This window comes from Taudactylus pleione, unplaced genomic scaffold, assembly GCF_031769625.1.
Source record: "Taudactylus pleione unplaced genomic scaffold, aTauple2 ptg000116l, whole genome shotgun sequence".
Lineage (NCBI taxonomy): Eukaryota > Metazoa > Chordata > Amphibia > Anura > Myobatrachidae > Taudactylus > Taudactylus pleione.
In genome coordinates this window covers 15,444,793-15,462,439 of record NW_028284518.1, presented here as the reverse complement: position 1 = coordinate 15,462,439, position 17,647 = coordinate 15,444,793, and the positions used below count along the sequence as shown (strand labels likewise).

The 17,647-nt window shown below is 41.2% G+C and overlaps 1 protein-coding gene across 1 annotated transcript; it reads right to left on the bottom strand.

Moving 5' to 3' along the window:
* Nucleotides 1-911: 911 nt before the first annotated feature.
* Nucleotides 912-10,664, bottom strand: LOC148524784 (proto-oncogene Mas-like). The gene is made up of 4 exons (XM_088471787.1): nucleotides 10,622-10,664; nucleotides 9,670-9,739; nucleotides 7,950-7,994; nucleotides 912-4,424 (listed from the first exon to the last, which is right to left on the bottom strand). The coding sequence occupies exon 4, from the start codon at nucleotides 4,387-4,389 to the stop codon at nucleotides 3,400-3,402; it is 990 nt and encodes a 329-aa protein (XP_088327913.1). The 5' UTR covers nucleotides 4,390-4,424; nucleotides 7,950-7,994; nucleotides 9,670-9,739; nucleotides 10,622-10,664; the 3' UTR covers nucleotides 912-3,399.
* Nucleotides 10,665-17,647: the final 6,983 nt, after the last annotated feature.

Below are 17,647 nucleotides of genomic sequence, written 5' to 3'. Positions count from 1 at the left end.
ACTCAACATGTGTTCCCAACAAGACATATGTTCAATTCTGCATCAGCCCCGTAGTGAGTAAATGTCTCTGTATTTCTTACTATGCATACTGCAGTTTGCATCCATTAGCATATTTATTACTCTTCTGACATATTACACAGTGTGGTACATTGAGGGAAACATTACTCAAAATAAATTACATACAATGACATGAAACTGCAGGCAAAGAAGGTACTGCTAAATTTGGGGTTGAGTATGGGATCCTGACGGTCACAATGCCTACAGCGGTAACCAGATGGTCACAATCCAGATGGATATTGATAAGTATTTTAAACCTTACCCTCCCCCTAACCCACCCCTCCAGCAGCCTAACCCTAAACTATCCCTCCCGCAGCCCAACCCTAACTTTCCCATCCCACAGCCTAATCCTCTTCCTAGTGCCTAACCCTAACTTTCCCATCCCACAGCCTAAACCCCTCCTAGTGTCTAACCCTAACCATAAATCGACAATCTGACGGTCAGGATCCTGACTACATCCCCTGAATTGATGTTACAATCTGTGTCTGTTTACAGAAAGTCACTTGACTGCTGACCTGAACAATACAAGCAAAATACATAGAAAAAGTTCCTATTTCTATGTATCTGTATAATCCAGTCTGATAGCGCTGGAAAGAAACCCTAGCTGCTACTTTCCAATGCAAGGTTACACTTTTTTTTGTTTTATCTAATACATACAAAATGCATAAATGTGCATAAAACATACCTTTTTTCTTACATTTTTTCAAAAGTCCTTTTTGCGTCATTATTCTAGTAATGGAAACTAAAATATACACCGAACCAGTAAAAATACAATTCACAAAAGCAAAGCAGCAGCTAATTTTTTGATTTATTATTATTTTAATTTTACAAATTTTACAGATAAACATGATTATATTAATATCTAATGGCCGATACAAGCATTAGGCCAAATCAAGAATACATACACTAATACAATTTAGCCATGATTTCCTACACACAAAAATATTAGAAGACACTGGACAAAAATACCATAGATTAAAGACCTACTTGCCTACTTTCCCTGAATGGCCAGGAGGCTCCTGAAAACCTGGAAAAGTAGGCAAGTTTCCAGCACCCTCCTCCACCGCCATCACAACTGGCAGCCCCCTTGTACATCCGCTCGCACCCCACCTGTGCGGCCACCACCTACAGAGCACAAATGAATAATGTCATCGTAGCCCAACCCTCCACTATATAATGCCTGTTTTTTCTGCACAGTATGGTGGGGGGAGGGCAGGGTCACAATGACGCACCCTACACCGCTCACTTTCCCACCCACCACGCTCCCTCACTGCTGACCTGGCTGCCCCATGCAGATTCATTGTACAAATATTATGTATGATAAATATATCCATGCTGTGGAAGCATACATGGTGCAGCATAGGGAATAATGAACCCTTAGATAAATCACTATGTATTTAAATATTGATCTATTACCAAATATATCAGTATTACCCTGATTTTTAACAGCCAGGCGTTAGACCTGTGATTGTGAACTGCTGTTTTTTAATTGTGAAATAAGCACAGGTTAAAAAAGTAACAAAAAGTCTACAATACCACTCTTTAATATTATGGTTATGACTTTGTTTGTGGGATGGAAATGATTGAAATCAAAATCATACAGTATATATTGCATAATGTTGTTTTAGTCATTACTAGGTATAACTTGATTTCAGCAAAAGTATAATGTAATATACTTCCCAAACATTCATATCTAAGCCGCAATACATAATGAAAATGAAAACAGAATTTTTTTGATGCATTCACCTAAAAAATATTGCTAAACCTTTATATATATATATATATATATATATATATACTCATACTGACTGCCTATATACCAACATAAAGATCAGTGGAAAGAAGAGAAAAGAGTTGAGCTAAAGTCTGTGGCAGATCTGAATACATACTTGCCTAATCTCCTGGAACAGGTGACTCCCAAACTGACTCCTGAGCAGGGGCGGATCTATAATGGGTGCAGGGTGCATGGCACACATGCCTCTGGGTCCAGGGTGACCCACACCGCACACCCTGCACCCATATTTTTAATACTTACCTCTCCGGCCATTTTCCCGCCAGGAAACTGCGCATGTGCAGTAGACACTGGGCAAAGGCTAGTACCCAGAGTCTACTGATGCAGCACTGCGTTCAGTGCACTGCTGGCCGCTGGAGAGATAGGAGGGGGCCTGTGTGCAGTCTCCCTCTGTCTCTTAATACGCCTCTGCTCCTGGGAGAGCAGGTCGCCATCCTGCATTCCTACTTTGTGAAAAACTACTCCAAGCCCTTTAATTCGCATTTCTTTAGTAAAAAGATCACATTTCCCATGCTTGTAATGGGAAATGTGATCTGCTTGATAATTACTAAGGCTGAATTGTGAAAAAATACCGGGTGGGAGCGCTGCTATAATAACGCTATCTGTAGATAACCGGGGTCTCCTCTGCTTCCCGTATCTCCTGCTCTGCTTTGACAGGCAGAGCAGAGCTGAAGCTGGCCCCTGTGATCAGCTTTATGGTCTAAATAGACCACAAGCTGATCACTGTAAAAATAAAATAAAAAAAACTCAAACTCTTACCTGTAGCCGGGGGTCTGTTGATCGGTGATTGGCGAGCTCTCTCCTCTGGAAAGATGGTAACTGGGGCTCCTGCACTGGGACCCGTGCCTGCTGTGCTGTAAACCGGCATCTCAGTATACAGCACAGCTGACCGGAGTCCACAGCCCCCATCAACCAGCATGCCCAGGCACCTTCTCACTGTATTTTTTGCAAAAAGTACCATGAGAAGTGTGCGAAGAGGATTCACAGGGAAAGAGCTTTATCGCAAGCACTGTCCCTGCATGTGGACATCCATGTGATATTTCCTAAATTCTCAGTATGAATATAGTCAAAAATATCACACTACAACAGCATTTTAAATGCGGTCTGTAGTAAATAGGGGCCTAGTCCAGAAGACATCTTATTAAAACCACATACTGAACATATTTTAAGTGTGAATTTTAACGTTACTGCAAACCAATGCCCTTGGTAAGCGATATGATATAAGTGATATAATGAGTTTTGTAAATATCAGATGGTATCATTCACTTGCTCCTTTTAGGTTTCTTAAGTAGTCTTACAGGCACCAATAATGGTGTGGGTAGAAATAATACATATTCCAGAATCACACTTTCATTTCAGAACTATTAAGTTCCAGTAAGTTGTTTTAAATTAATTTGTGCTACAAAGATAGGGTCATCTTTGGAGGGTGTGCAGGGGCAGGTCACATGTATCGTTAAAACTACAATAGGTAATGTACAACTTGTAGGTGTCCTAAATCATAATCTTACTATTGTATTTTATATTCCCCAAAAGGACTCAGAATTGGTAAATTAGCTAATATAGCTGATACCAGAGCCTTCTCCAAATGTCTTTTCAGACTCATCCTCTTCAATGTGAAAAACATGGTGTAGAGCATTGTGAATAGAACCCCTGAATTTCTTTTTCCTGTACCTTCCAATCATAAAGTAGATATATGGGTTGATGCTGCTACTAAACACAGTGCATAGAATGCTGGCGAAGAAGAAATGCACAGTGTGAAAATCATTTGGCAGAATTTTCAGGTACAATGCTAGCCACATGAATTTCACAGGCACGCAGGCAACAAGAAAAACAAATACAGAAATAATGATAATAATATAAAGTTTTGGAGGCCTCGATTTTATAGACGTCTTTTGAATCCTGATAAGTAGAAAGGTGCTGGACAGCATCATGACTGGAATAGAAATACAAATCGATAGGCCGAATGTCATCGCTTGAGCCCCTGTACACATTGCTGATCTAGACTTGTAAGCCTTTGGGGAGCAAAGTAGGTTTTCCAGGCAGCTTTCAAGAGTGGCCATGACCCACATGCATGAACACACTATTGATGACTGGCGTTTTGGGCGGCAACAACGGTACCAAATAGGATAAAAGACAGAGAGACATCTCTCAATGCTAATTGCAAGCAGAAAGAACATACCAGCTTGGTATGCACCATCATAAAATATCTCTAAAAAAAGAATAATATGAGGCATTCCCGGAAAAAACGGATGCAAACCTATCAGCAGATCTATCTGGAAGATCATGAGAATGGTATTAAAAAGGAGATACATAAAATCAGCAATGATCAGATTAATGATATACACTGTGAATTTGTTTCTTGGAATTCTGAAAGAAAGGAACCAGAAGGCAACTCCATTTCCCAGCAATCCAAAAATGCAGACAACAAAGGTACAACATGCAGCAATGGTGTAATGGATGTCAGTGGGATCTTCAAAACTTGCTTCCTGTGTTTCATTTAAATCGCTTTCCTCAATGTTGATGACAGACATGAATTTCATTGGACTTGTTGGTATCTTCTGGGCTCAATTCCAGCCTAGTTTACAAATGGCAAATGGTTATAATTTAATCACTTAAAAATATGTATTATGCTGCATTGATAGTTGCTTGTAGTCTGCTCTGTGACAGGACTTTGGAATGTGTCATTGGAGAAGCTATGGTGAATCCACTGAGGTGGCATGCCTAGTCCATGGTGTAAGTACTGTACCACACTGTAACCCCTGAACTCTTTCCGTTATTCACTTTGTTACTTTTAATGAAATTTGTGCAATTTGAGCAGGGTCACTGCATGGAATGGACAGCTGAGCAGGCTGCATACACCACTGAATACCAATCAGTAATAACATAATATAAATCATAATCTTGTTAATTAATGAAAAAATATTGAATCAATAAATCCCCTGCTGGTATCAGAGGCTGATTATCAATTATAACCTGTTTGAAAAAAAATATTCTAAACATGTCAGTCTTTCAGGGCCTGATTCAGAGGCGGACTCAGTTGCATTAGCAGAAGCAGCGGACTTGCAAAAATATGCTAATAACTAAGCCGCCATCTTGTGTGCAAAGATGCCCACCACTGGTGTCTCAGATCAGCTGCTTCCATACAAAAAATGCAAAATCAGGAACATTGGTTGCACCATCAACTTCTGAGCAACCCTACAGTTTGGTGTCTCAGAATGTTCGTCTCAACTAAGACCCTGGGGCCAGTCCAACTCTGAGCAAATGCACAGTGGCTGACTAGGGCACACCCAGAAAATGGTGGTGACATGCCTGCATCTTTCTATTCACCCTCATTACCTCCGCCCAGGGCCGTAACTAGGATAGTTCGACCTGTGTCATGGCACAGGGCACCGCTGGGCAGGGGGCGCTGTTTGGGCCTGTAAATTTTCCTGTTTATTATCATTTTCACTTGTAGCTTCCTCTTCTTTTATCCCCAGCATCTCCTGGCCTCCCCCATCTCTTCCCTGGCCCTTCCCCATGAGGCCATGGCCCTTTTTCAGATGCACAATCTAATGTCCCTATTTAAAAAACCACCAATGCTCTCTCTTACACAAAGCACCAAAAAGTCTAGTGACAGCTCTGCCTCCCCTAAATGGTCACTACCTATCACTTACTTTGTAAATAAATCCTAGATCATCTCTAATCAACGTGTGCAGTGAGGCTGTGACACATGCTCAGTGGCTCGACTGCATCTGACATTGACATTTCTTCCTCCTCTGAATCAGGCCCTTAGGGGTCTATTCACTAAGCCTTGGAGATAGATAAAGTGGAGAAAGCAAAGTCCCAACCACTCAGCTCCTGTCATTTTTCAAACACAGCCTTTAAATTGACAGTTAGGAGCTGATTGGCTGGGACTTATCTTTATCCACTTTATCTCTCTCCAAGGTTTACTGAATAGACCCCATAGTCTCTCTCTATTTCACTTACCTGTCCCATCTTGCCTCCTGCAGTGTAGAGACTCCAGTACCACCTGACTTGGTTGGTCACATGATATCTCACCTTTCACTCAATCCCTGTCATTGGACAGAAATAAAATTCTCCTTCCCAGCAGTGAAACAAATTTTAGAGCACTGCATTTAATGCTAGCAGGGTTGATAGTCCCAAATAGCCTTTCCCCCTGGCAGTGGCATCACAATTGGGGTGGGGGCTGTGGAGGGGTGACACCAAAGTGCCGACTCCCCCTCAGTAGAGAAAATAATAGTAACACTGCGCTTCTATGTTTGGAAGCAGCTCAAATAAATAAAGGATATCTTAAATACAAAGAATGAAATTGAGCGCTAAGAATGGGGATTGAGAAATAGATAAGAAAAATGTAGTATCTAGGTTCATGGGGAAAAAGAAAAGAAGTGGAGAGGTGAAGTGAAATAGATATGTAAAATGATCAGAACAATAAATAAAATCTGAAAAAGAATAAAATAAATATAAAATCAAAAAATGAAAAAACTATATAAAAATAAGAATAATGATAAAAATAAATATAAAATTATAAAATAAAAATAAAAGTATGTAAATTAATCTAAGTGAATCCGCTAATAAATTGAAGCAATTAAAAACAATGATTTTGCACTTATAGTGCTGATGTATGGTTATAGCCTTTTAGCAGTGGCAGGAGTCGGGTGCTGCACTCTAGCATTACTTGCAGCATTCGGCTCCTGACACAGTGCGGGAGCTGGAACTGCAAATAAACTGGTCCCCAGGGTCAGTCTGTATTTCCTACACCCCCTAGAGAAACTAAAACAGGGAGTTTAGGTCATGTGGCAATGCCCCCTATCCGCAAGGCCATGCCCCCTTACCACGAGACCATGTTCTTGTTTTACCAACTACCCTGCTGGCCGCACTGGCTGTCACCCAGTGGAGGGACACCACTGCTCCCTGGAACTGCAAATGGTCAGTGTCCCTGCTCAGTTTTCTGCCCTGGGTGGAGGTAGACAATGTAATAATTGGATGAGTACGGAATCCCGGTGCCGATATCTCAGCGTTCAAAATCCCAATGCCAGCATCCTGACAGGGTTAGGATACTGACACCTGTTGGTCGGTATCATTACTCCCACCCTCTCCCTATCCAGTGGCATCACAAGGGGTGTGCGGGCCGCACCCAGGTGTCACCCGCCAAGGGGTAACACCAAGGTGCAGGCTCCCCCTGACAGGAGCCGGGTGCTGCACTGTAGCATTAAGTGCAGCACTTGGCTCCTGTCACAGTGAGGGAGCCGGCACTACCCGCACCTCCGGTACCCCCACCACTCCATTGATAACCACGGGCCGGTTAGGTTCGGCCCGCAAGGCCAGGCCCCTTCCCCCAAGACCACGCCCCATACCCAGAGGCCACACCCCCATTTTTGACGGCGCAAATCCCTCCCCACATCGTGTGTCACCACGGGAAAGGACACCACTGTCCCTATCCTAACCCTAGTGCCTAAACCTAACCTCCCCTCCCAGCACTCTAAACTTAACGTCCCTCTCCCACACCCTAAACCTAACCCTCCTCCTAGTGCCTAACCCTAAACCTTCCATTAACTCCGCTACTTACCTTTGGTATTCCGGCGGTCGAGATGCCAGCGCTGGTATTCTGACTATTGTCCCATGTGCCGAGATATTGAACATATCCCGTAATGCATGACCTTGGGCAATATTCCAAATTCTGAACATATAAAAAAATCCAAACCTGCTGCTTTGGCTTTTTTTTATATGTTCAGAATTTGGATAATGGACCATGGAACTTAAGTAAAACACTGTTCTTTTCCAGGGCAGGTTTCTGGCGTTCACTTTCTTAATATGAAGGATGCATTAAGGAGTCAATTGTGTTAGAGCTGAAACATAAATACATGATACCATTTTCAGCCTTTTCAGTCTGTTTGTAGAACAACAAAGACAGATTGATCAAATTTGCAGCTGCCCTGCCCACCTGTCACCTGAACCTGGTCACGTCAGCAAACTGGATAAGTGACTTAAATGAACTGAATAGGTAACTTACTGTAGATATTATTTGCCCAGAAAATATACCATACAAATTACAAAACAGCTTTAGATTGTTCTATAATGTAAAGAGTGTACAATAACTTACCCAGATTCTGTTTTACAATTTAGAAATCTTCACTTAGAGCAATATCTGTTGATACAAAATAAATCAAATCCTAAAATTGACTATTGTTCTCCACGTAATGTAATATAACGCAAAACAGTATATATAATATACACTAATAATATGTCACTTACAATAAAATGTATCTCCCCATTTCAATTACACACAGGCTATCATCAACAGGGCATGGCTACTCCTCCTTGATTAGGCCACGCCTCTGATAGTAATGGGGCCTGGGCCGGCTCTCTACTGTCTGCCAGGGGGAATTATGTGCTCATGTTATACAAATAAAATGGATGTGGAGTTTTATACTACAGTATGCGATGCTATCAATGTGTATTAGTTAAGGTAAGAAAGCGGCCTTGGAGCACAAAAAAAATTAAATCCAGGCCTGCTGAAACATCCCAGACGGACAGCTGTAATTTTATTGCAACAAAGAATAATGTCATTAGTAGGGAAGCCAATCTAACCTCATTTTTTCGGAATTGAAAAAATCTCAATCCAGGAATTCCTGGGTTACTCGGGATTGAGTTGATCAATGAGAATATTATTATTCACTGCCCTACACTAACAAAAACCAGGGTGTGTGTGACAGACAGTTTGTGTGACACTGTGTCACACATTCACTTGACTTACCCTGTAGTCTTATACTCTAGTCTTCATTCAGAAAGAGTGCAGGCCGGTCAGCAGGGCCCAGGCACTGGCAGGCAGCAGAAAGTGGCACCCCCAATCTCCATACCAGCCACAGTCCTCTTCTCTTTTTCCAGTCCTCCTCCTCCCCCACTCAGGCCGCACTGGTGCCAGCATGCTGCTTGCCTCAGACTCAGTGTCAGACAGGGTCCACGGAGTCAGCCAGGCCTCCGCTTAACAAGCCAACAGCTGCCCACAGCAGACTCCAGAGGAGGCAGGCGGGCTGGCATAGAAGGCTCGGGGACAGCATCTGAGCCAACAGAACTAGTGCGCAGCGCTACCCTTGGGCTGAAGAGAAGATGCGCTGTGCACAGCTTAATCCCAAAAATCCCAGGATTGGAGACACCAATTCAGGGATTCAAATCCTGGTGTTTTTACTGCTAAATCCCAGGATTCTGCGGATCCCGATCCTGCGTTTGGCTTCCCTAGTCATTAGGTATAAAGCTAGCACATAATACTACCCCACTGCGTGTCCAATTTTGATGAACTCAGGCTCATTCAAAGCTTGGGATGAGCAGTTTAAACTCACTCATCATGGGGAACTGACAGTGAACTTTATAGATGAACTCAAACATAGGCAAATACAAATCACGTGCAGTCATCTTCTGACATTACCGAGTAATGAGTGAGAAGATTTATTATCAGACATGAAAGTGATTTTGTAACCACACATGCTATGATATAGTGTCAGTTGCAACGAGTGCATCTGACAAGGTTTTGGCCTCTCTTTAGTAAAGCTTGGAGTACCTGATTCATCAGGAATGCAAAGGCTAACATTTCTAGAAATACATTTATGAAAAAGGATTTTAGAAAATGTTATTAATTCAGATACTCAGGAAAAAATTGTTATTATTTTAATTTGTCTAAGAAAATTGCGACAGGCTAGCGTTATAGGAAACCATTTATACAACTACCTTTTGACAAATAAATATATATTTTACATAGAAATTACAGCTGAATTTTTTAGTTTTTTTAGGTTTCTCACATTATTTCCAAAGGTAAGTCAACTCACCCGCAGCACTAATTATGCTGTGTTTCATAATATTTTTTGTTGTTGTCAGTCTGCCGATGTGATTACATATCTGTAAATGCAAGAAAAAGTGCACATTGTTTTTAGAAAAAGCACAGCCCACCCTTGGGTTATAGAAATATGAGATGTACTATATCACAAACTAGCATCTGATTATAAACTAATTTGATTTGGGCAATACATGTGGACACTTATGCACTAGATGTACATAGGTTACATCATTATTGCCCAGTTAAGACTGATCTACAACTGGACAGTTTAGTTTAGTTATCGCTGCATGTTTTCAATAATACTGGAAAAATAAATATACATTGCACAAAAACACAGTCAGGTTGGCAGCTTAGTATATCAATACATATATATATATATACATATGTTGAGGAGTGTTATGTAAAATTACATTATTTTGATGTTGAATAACATTTGCCATTTACTAAATCTTAATTCAACAATTAAATACCACATAATCATAAAGCCTTAGCTAGGTAATGTTACTAAATATCATTTTGCCACTTGCTTTGCTGATCTCAATGCCTAAAGTAGAATATTTTAGTAACTAAATTTAAATATTTCAATACATGAATATGATAGAAAATAAAAAAAACAGCACAGGATATTGAAGAGACATAATATATGGACAGGTACAGATTAAGTAGTTATTGGGGTTTTTATCAGCAATACTTTTCTAAACGTAATAGCAGCCTATATTATAGACCATGCACCTACTGTATAGCCTCCTTTCTGAATAAACTTCACATCTCCCAGCTAGACCATTACAGAAATGTATCACTATGGGATGTAGTTAAGCCATTCCATCACTACATAGATTTCAAACTAACTGGAATTTCTGTAAATCAGCCATACTTGTATTTGTCTTGCATTTTAAGGAGCCCAATTTGAGATTTCTCTTATCTTAATTACAGTAGTACCATACCTGCTCATATATGTAGGGACACAAGATGCTGCTTTCCCAGATCTGGCAAAATGAAGTAATTCTGAGATTAGCCTTTGGCATTTGAAGTGTTATTCTCAATGTCCTAGAAACCTGAGCTTGGTTTCTTTATTTTAAAATGAATTGAGCAGATCTCTAAACTATGCTCCTTTAAGTTTCCTCCCAGTGACGTTGACTAGTTTATTGTTAAGCCTCTCTCTCTTTTGTAGAAAGAGATTCTTATGACCTGTATACAGTTTTAATTAATATTTCTGAAATATTTAATTTATAGGGGTCAATCCAGTTAGGAGCGAAGGGACCAAATTGCCGTTGCAACGGCATGGAAATGTCGGCAACTTCACGGCAATTCAACCCCCCCGGCGACCCGATCTCACCCCCAATTCGCATATTTTTGCTTGCAGCCCTATAGGCTGTGAACAGAAATGTGCAAGTCTGGTGGTACTGGAAGTGCGGCATACAGACGCACTTACTCATGCCGTGATAATTCAAATTTAATTGGATTGACCCTGTATACTTTTTTTTTATTATATTAATCAATGACAAAGTATTTTTTATTTCAGTTCACATATGTTGCCATTATATTTAGTCTTATACTGTATCAATACATACAGTTTTATTAAATCATTTACCATAAACATATTTCCAGAAATCATTTGATGGCGTTCATTCTTAACTTAAAATGTTAAATTATTGGCCCAAAGTTACTTCTACTATCTTTTATATTTCACAAATCACAATCACTGACATAACAGTGACACATTTCACACACATTCCAAAACAGACTTTCTCAGTCAGGATTCTGCTTTTAAATCCATCATGAAGAACATCCTTAATGTAAATCCATCATCACTCATATACAATTATTAATTCATTTATTATTATAAAGATGTGTAAAGTGCTACAAGAATAGCATTCCCACCATATTTATATCAGGAGGAACATGTAGGTATACTTACACAACACAATAGTGTAAGGAAAGTGTAGGAATAGAGTAGAAATAATGTAGATCAGTGTTAATGATAAATCCACAATGCATATTGCCTTATCTGCACACATTATGCTGTTGTAACAAAGCTTAATGAATATATATTGTGATAGAAGCACTGGTAAAGTGGTCAATGGCAGGTACATTTGTCCTAGGTTTTGGCCTATGTGTTATAAAAAACCCCAGGAGAAGTCTGTTTTGTAAACAGACCAGAGTATCGGCTTTTGAAAAAGCCGGTTTGGGTCCCGGGGGTGTGGATGTGAGGAGAGGGAGGGCTCCATCCACAGGCCACTCCAGGTTTTGGGCCTTTCAGCATGGCAACAGGCTCATTAGGGCTTGCAGCTGGAAATGGATAAGATAAGCATGGTTTGTTTGTGTCTGAGTGTCTTACACCTGGGGAAGTAGGCATGCAGGCTAGCATGTCCAGAGACACTGTATGATTACCCTGTAAGTACTGTGCACATACTGTTATTGATGGTGAGGGCAGTAGGCCCTACCGTTCTGGTAGTGAGGGCACCCACTGTTTAGTTAGTGCCCAGACAGGCTAGGGTTTTGTTTATTGTTTTATTTTTATGCGTTTGGTACAATAAAGACTGGCGCAGACCAGTTTGTACAAGAACCCCAGACTTGTGTCCTGTTTCTTCGGCTGCTGTGTGTGTAAAGAGGGAGTCCATCTACCCCAGGAGTAGGACCCCTATCCTGACTGTGTCACAATATATATATATATATATATATACTTGCAATATAAAAATGTATAGATGCAAAGTCAGAGCACTTGTACAAAGTATATTCAATTAATACCCGTTTGCCCCCTTGTGGATAAAACCGGGTTGTTTTTCTGCATTTCAGATAACACTGAACAAAAATTGCTCTCCCATAAGCTGTTATTTATTATACTAGGAAATATTTAAAGCAAAACATATAAAGAAAATAACAAAACCAGTCAAAATAAATGACACAACTACTAAATTATTAAATATGGGAATATAAGTGCATAAAAATCCTATATAGACCACTAAACATCAGGCATAGCCTGTATACTGCAATTAGAAATATGCGTCTAATAATGTTAAATGATGAGATTTATAAATTGTTCCACATAGGATAAATGTTACAAAGAATGTAGCTTATGCAAACTGTTCCATAAATTGTATTAATTAGGAGGCAAGTTTGGGTTAAAGAAATCAAGCCAAACAAGCTAACAAGCTATGTGTATACAGATGGTACCTGACATAAACGGTTGGTGGTTTAGCCAAATTAAGAACACTCTCTGTAATGCTGGCATTGGTTGGAAAGTGGTCAGGCGTTGATAGCGGTTAAGCCCTGCTGAGTAGCATATCCGTGGCTAAGGACCATGTTTAACCCTATGAGAGCAGCCCGCAGTGTCTGTGTCAGGTTGCGGCCTGGAATCGGCCGTTACTCACCACAGCGCCGGCTTTCCCTGATCTCCCGAGCGGTCAGACACCAGGTGCAATGGCAAGTAATACGCTGAGGATTACTTCTGGGGTCTGCTAGGACTATCACGGATTGCTCTGTGACTTGGTTCCTGCGGTTGCCATCATGGACGCAGCCATGACAGTCTGTGTCACCAGACTACCGTTTTCCCTGTGGTAGCGTTGTTAGTTGTCAGCTGACATGGTTCTCCAATGGACTACAACCTTAGGGTATTTAGCCAGGTTCTATGTAACAGGAAGTTGCCTGCACAACTTCGCTACATCAGTGTTGGTTCGCTGTGGTTTCATTTCAGGCTCCACATTGGTCCATACTGAGTTTATTCGCAGTATCCTCCAGTGTGTCTTACAGTGTTATCCACACCCGGAATCCTGAATGTGCTACTGTATGTCTCCTCTCAAGTCCGTTTTTGTTTCCTGTTCCAGTCTCTCCCTGCTTGTGTTTTCCCAGCACTCATTTTTTCTCCTGTCCTCAGTAAAGCACCCAGTATTAGTGACCAGCACTTTGGACAAGTGCTCTCTCTGCGTCTGGATCCCCAGTGCACTTATAGCATATATCTGCGTCTGGATCCCTGGTGCACTTATACCATCTATCTGCATCTGGATCCCTAGTGCACTTATAGCATCTATCTGCACCTGGATCCCCAGTGCACTTATAACATCTATCTGCTCCTGGATCCCCAGTGCACTTATAACATCTATCTGCATCTGGATTCATGGTGCACTTATATACTACCTGTGTCTGGGACTCTCCCGGTGTACCAGAGCTAATATTTTCTCCCAATGCTTCTCCCATGTCTTCCTGTGGTTGTGTCTTTGTTTTTTCCCGCTAATACCTGATATCTGATCAAAAGGCCGCAACCTGCTTACCAGGTGCAGTTTAAACCCAAATCCCAACTGGAGCGGTCACTGGTGAACACCTCCCAGAAAGTTAGACTCCACGCCTTTGGTCAGGTCTCGTCAACATCAGGTACTAGTTGATGAGGAAGACATATATACAGGCTCCCCATCTTTTGTTATGTCCACACCCCAGGGCCTCGACTTCAAACCCTCCGGTTGAGGATCCTGAGAATGCAAGCATGACAGTCTGGCATTAGAGGCATCCCATACTTCAACTCAAGATGCAGTCAGCACAACTGATAAGTTTGACGCGTATCTGCAGTTTTCTTCGGGATGTAAAGATATGTGAAGGAGTTAAATATTACCTCAGTATACTCGTAATTACAGTGCACACCCAGGAATCTGAGGATTTTAATACATGTGTCAAGAAAAAAAATTATAAGCAACAACTGTTAACTGCACATTTTGGACCATAAATGAGCCTATATTCTAAAGAAGAAAGAGGTAGCAAACATGGGGTTGGTAACCTTTATAATAATGATGAAGACAATAACTGCTAGGAGTAAAAATCCTGTAGTTGATTGTGGTGTTGGGAGGAACTCAAGATCAAATATGAAGTCTTAATGCCATGAATTATTTATTTTTACATATATGCATATAAGGAGTACAAATACAATTTATGTCCTGTAGAACAATCCATAGGACAGGTACATTGATATGCTATGGTTAATCATTACAAATTATTCATTTTATGATAACTCTGACGATTATCATCTTCATCTCTGCTCAAAATTATAACCTGCATCTCATTTATTTGGTTCATTCCCATTGATTCAGTAGATCCCATGCAGATTAGCAATAGTAGAACAAGTCCTATAATGATGTATTGTAGAATACTTGTGAATACACTTGATATTCCTGCACCCATCCAAAGGAATGGGTCTTAGCCTCCACTGCTTGTGGTCCTTAACTGTTCTTGGAGATTGTGTACCCTTTCCAAATGTCCCTTTGTGATACCCCCAAAAGTTGAGCCATCACTTTGTACTATGGACCATGCATTATTGGGGTCTACCCATGGTGGTAATGTGGAGTGCAGGAAATGCACTCAGGAAGGGATGCCAGTAGATGAAGGCGGGCGTGTGGCTGAGGATCTCCAAGGAGGTTGCTGCCTCTTGCAGGAAGAGATGTGGAGAGAGTGAGAAACACTGAGGTGGAGCCGCCAGTAAAGGGCCACAGATAAACTATAGTTGTGAGAGTGCCAAGCAGGTATTCTGAGTCCTGGTGTTTGGAAGGAGATATAGGATCTGATTCAGAGTTGTACGCTAATTTTGCCATCGCTGCGTATGTGTATGCAGCTGCTATGCGAAAATATGCAAATGTTGTAGCTGCTAGGATATGTATTGAAGTGCTAACCTGCGGCTTTGCATATCCAAGCATCTGTGTAAAATTTTGCAGCATCTGTGCACAAAGACACAGCATCATTTGATTGTCGCAGTCCTGAGTAAGTCTATGGTCCTGCAGAATGGGATCGGGAACTGAGATGCCGAAGCCATATTTTTTGCGTATGGGATCGCAGTTGTGGATGTTACATGCCCTCAAATCGGTCACAATGCTGTCTGACTGTATATAATAATATAAGTAAATTGTTGCAGTGACCAAATATGGTAATTTACCTGATGCATGCGCTAAAAAGATTGAATTAAGACGTCCAACAGTAAGTCTGTACATCAAATAGATTTTTATATAGTTAAGGAGGACTGAGCTTTATAAAACAGGACTTTATCGAATGTCAGTGCTGAAGATATTTGTGCACTCAGATCTGAGAGATACAAGTGAAAGAGTGCTGAAGATATTTGTGCACTCAGGTCTGAGAGATACAAGTGAGAGAGTGCTGAAGATATTTGTGCACTCGGGTCTGAGAGATACAAGTGAGAGAGTGCTGAAGATATTTGTGCACTCAGCTCTGAGAGATACAAGTGAGAGAGTGCTGAAGATATTTGTGAACTCAGGTCTGAGAAATACAAGTGATTGAGTGCTGATTATTCCATTTCTGTGTGTGCAGAACATCAGCATTAAATTCTAATAATTACTGTGTGTGAATATAAAAACACATGCATGTTATAAGATAGTGACTGCTTAGCAAGAGAGTACTCCAATGAAAGAACTCCAAGTTTGCTTATTTTGAGTAAATAACTGAGCATTCTGGGATATATTATATATCCAGTTATCATGTTAGAGAAGCATTGTTTTAAACTTTGTGAAATACAAAACACGTAGTTTAGACCTCTGTTGTTAGCTTGGTCATATTGGACTCTAGAACTGCTTCTAGGAAATCAAAATAAGACCATAGGCTCTGTAGCATCGCCATTGCGGCTTCCTCGTAATCAACTTGGACTCATAAAGATGTTAGCTGCTGACATATAGACATCATCTTATCAATATAGTCATTCATGTCTTTGCATCCACTCAATTTGGTACCGTACAGTGTACACCTCAAATTTATACTCCTTATGAGACCTTTGTCTTCATATGCTGTCTGCAGGGCTATCCAAATGTCACATGCTTACACTTTTCCGTGAATTAAGGAGTAAATGTGTTGCTACACACTTAAGTCTATGGTGCCTATGGCTTTATCTACGTAATCAGGAATAAACTGTAGGTATAGGCACTGGCCAATTAGAGAAATTTCTGAGAAGTGATGGTGGAAGTGTTCCGGAGGGAATACTCAGGAATAGGAGTAGCAGCTGCTGTGAAACAGACGCTAAGTAGCGATGAGAAATTACTCTGGTCTTCGAGGTGCAATAGATAACTACACTGGATATCCAGATGCTAATTAGCAATGAAGACGGCTGTACTGGGAACCCAGATGCTGAGCAGAGATGGGTAGCTGCACTGGGGATCCTGACGCTGTATAGCATTGGGTAGGTGCACTGGGAATCCAGATGCTGAATAGTGATGGGTAACAGCTCCGGAGATCGTGATGCTGTATAGCAATGAGTAGGTGCACTTGGAATTCAGACGCTGAATAGCGATGGGTAACATCTCCAGATATCCCGACACTGCATAGTGATGAGTAGGTGCAATAGGAATCCAGACACTGAATGATTTCCTATTAGAGAATGCTATAATATAGCATGGAGCCTAGGATGAAGTCTCAGCAAAACAATCACTATAGAAGCAAAGTTGCACAGGCGATTTCCTGTTCCCGAAGCTGAACTTAAGCACCTTTAGGTAGCTGGTCATAGGATGCAGAGATCATCTGAGTGACCACAAGACTACCATTGAAGGAGGCAAGATCAGGTGACACAGCCAACATGGCTGCGCCCATTAACACGATCGCGACACGGAGATGCAGTATAGAAGTCATAGCAGACCCTGAGGAGAATACTCAGTCCACTACTCAACCGCGCGCCTGGCGTCTGACCTCCTGAGAGATCAAAGACATCGGTAAATAGGTGAGAAGCTGCCAATCCCAGGCCACAACCTGACACTGCATCTGCATAGTGAACTTCCGTGTGGCATAACTCTCCGAGCCTCTCAGTTTCATGATATTCATGATGGCTGTTGCTGCACAGTGCATGCTGTGTGCTGATCCAAAAGCTACTCAGTGTATTCTACACATGAAAGATAGCAGAGGTGCCTGAGCCCATAATATGTTGAAATGTCCAATTAGAGTAGAATTTTAGGCACCAGCGGAATTATATATTTTAAGTTTGGGAGTAATGCACTGGT

Excerpts from the sequence above, each read along its gene's own strand:
- LOC148524784 (XM_088471787.1), bottom strand. The coding sequence starts at position 4,389 with ATGAAATTCATGTCTGTCATCAACATTGAGGAAAGCGATTTAAATGAA.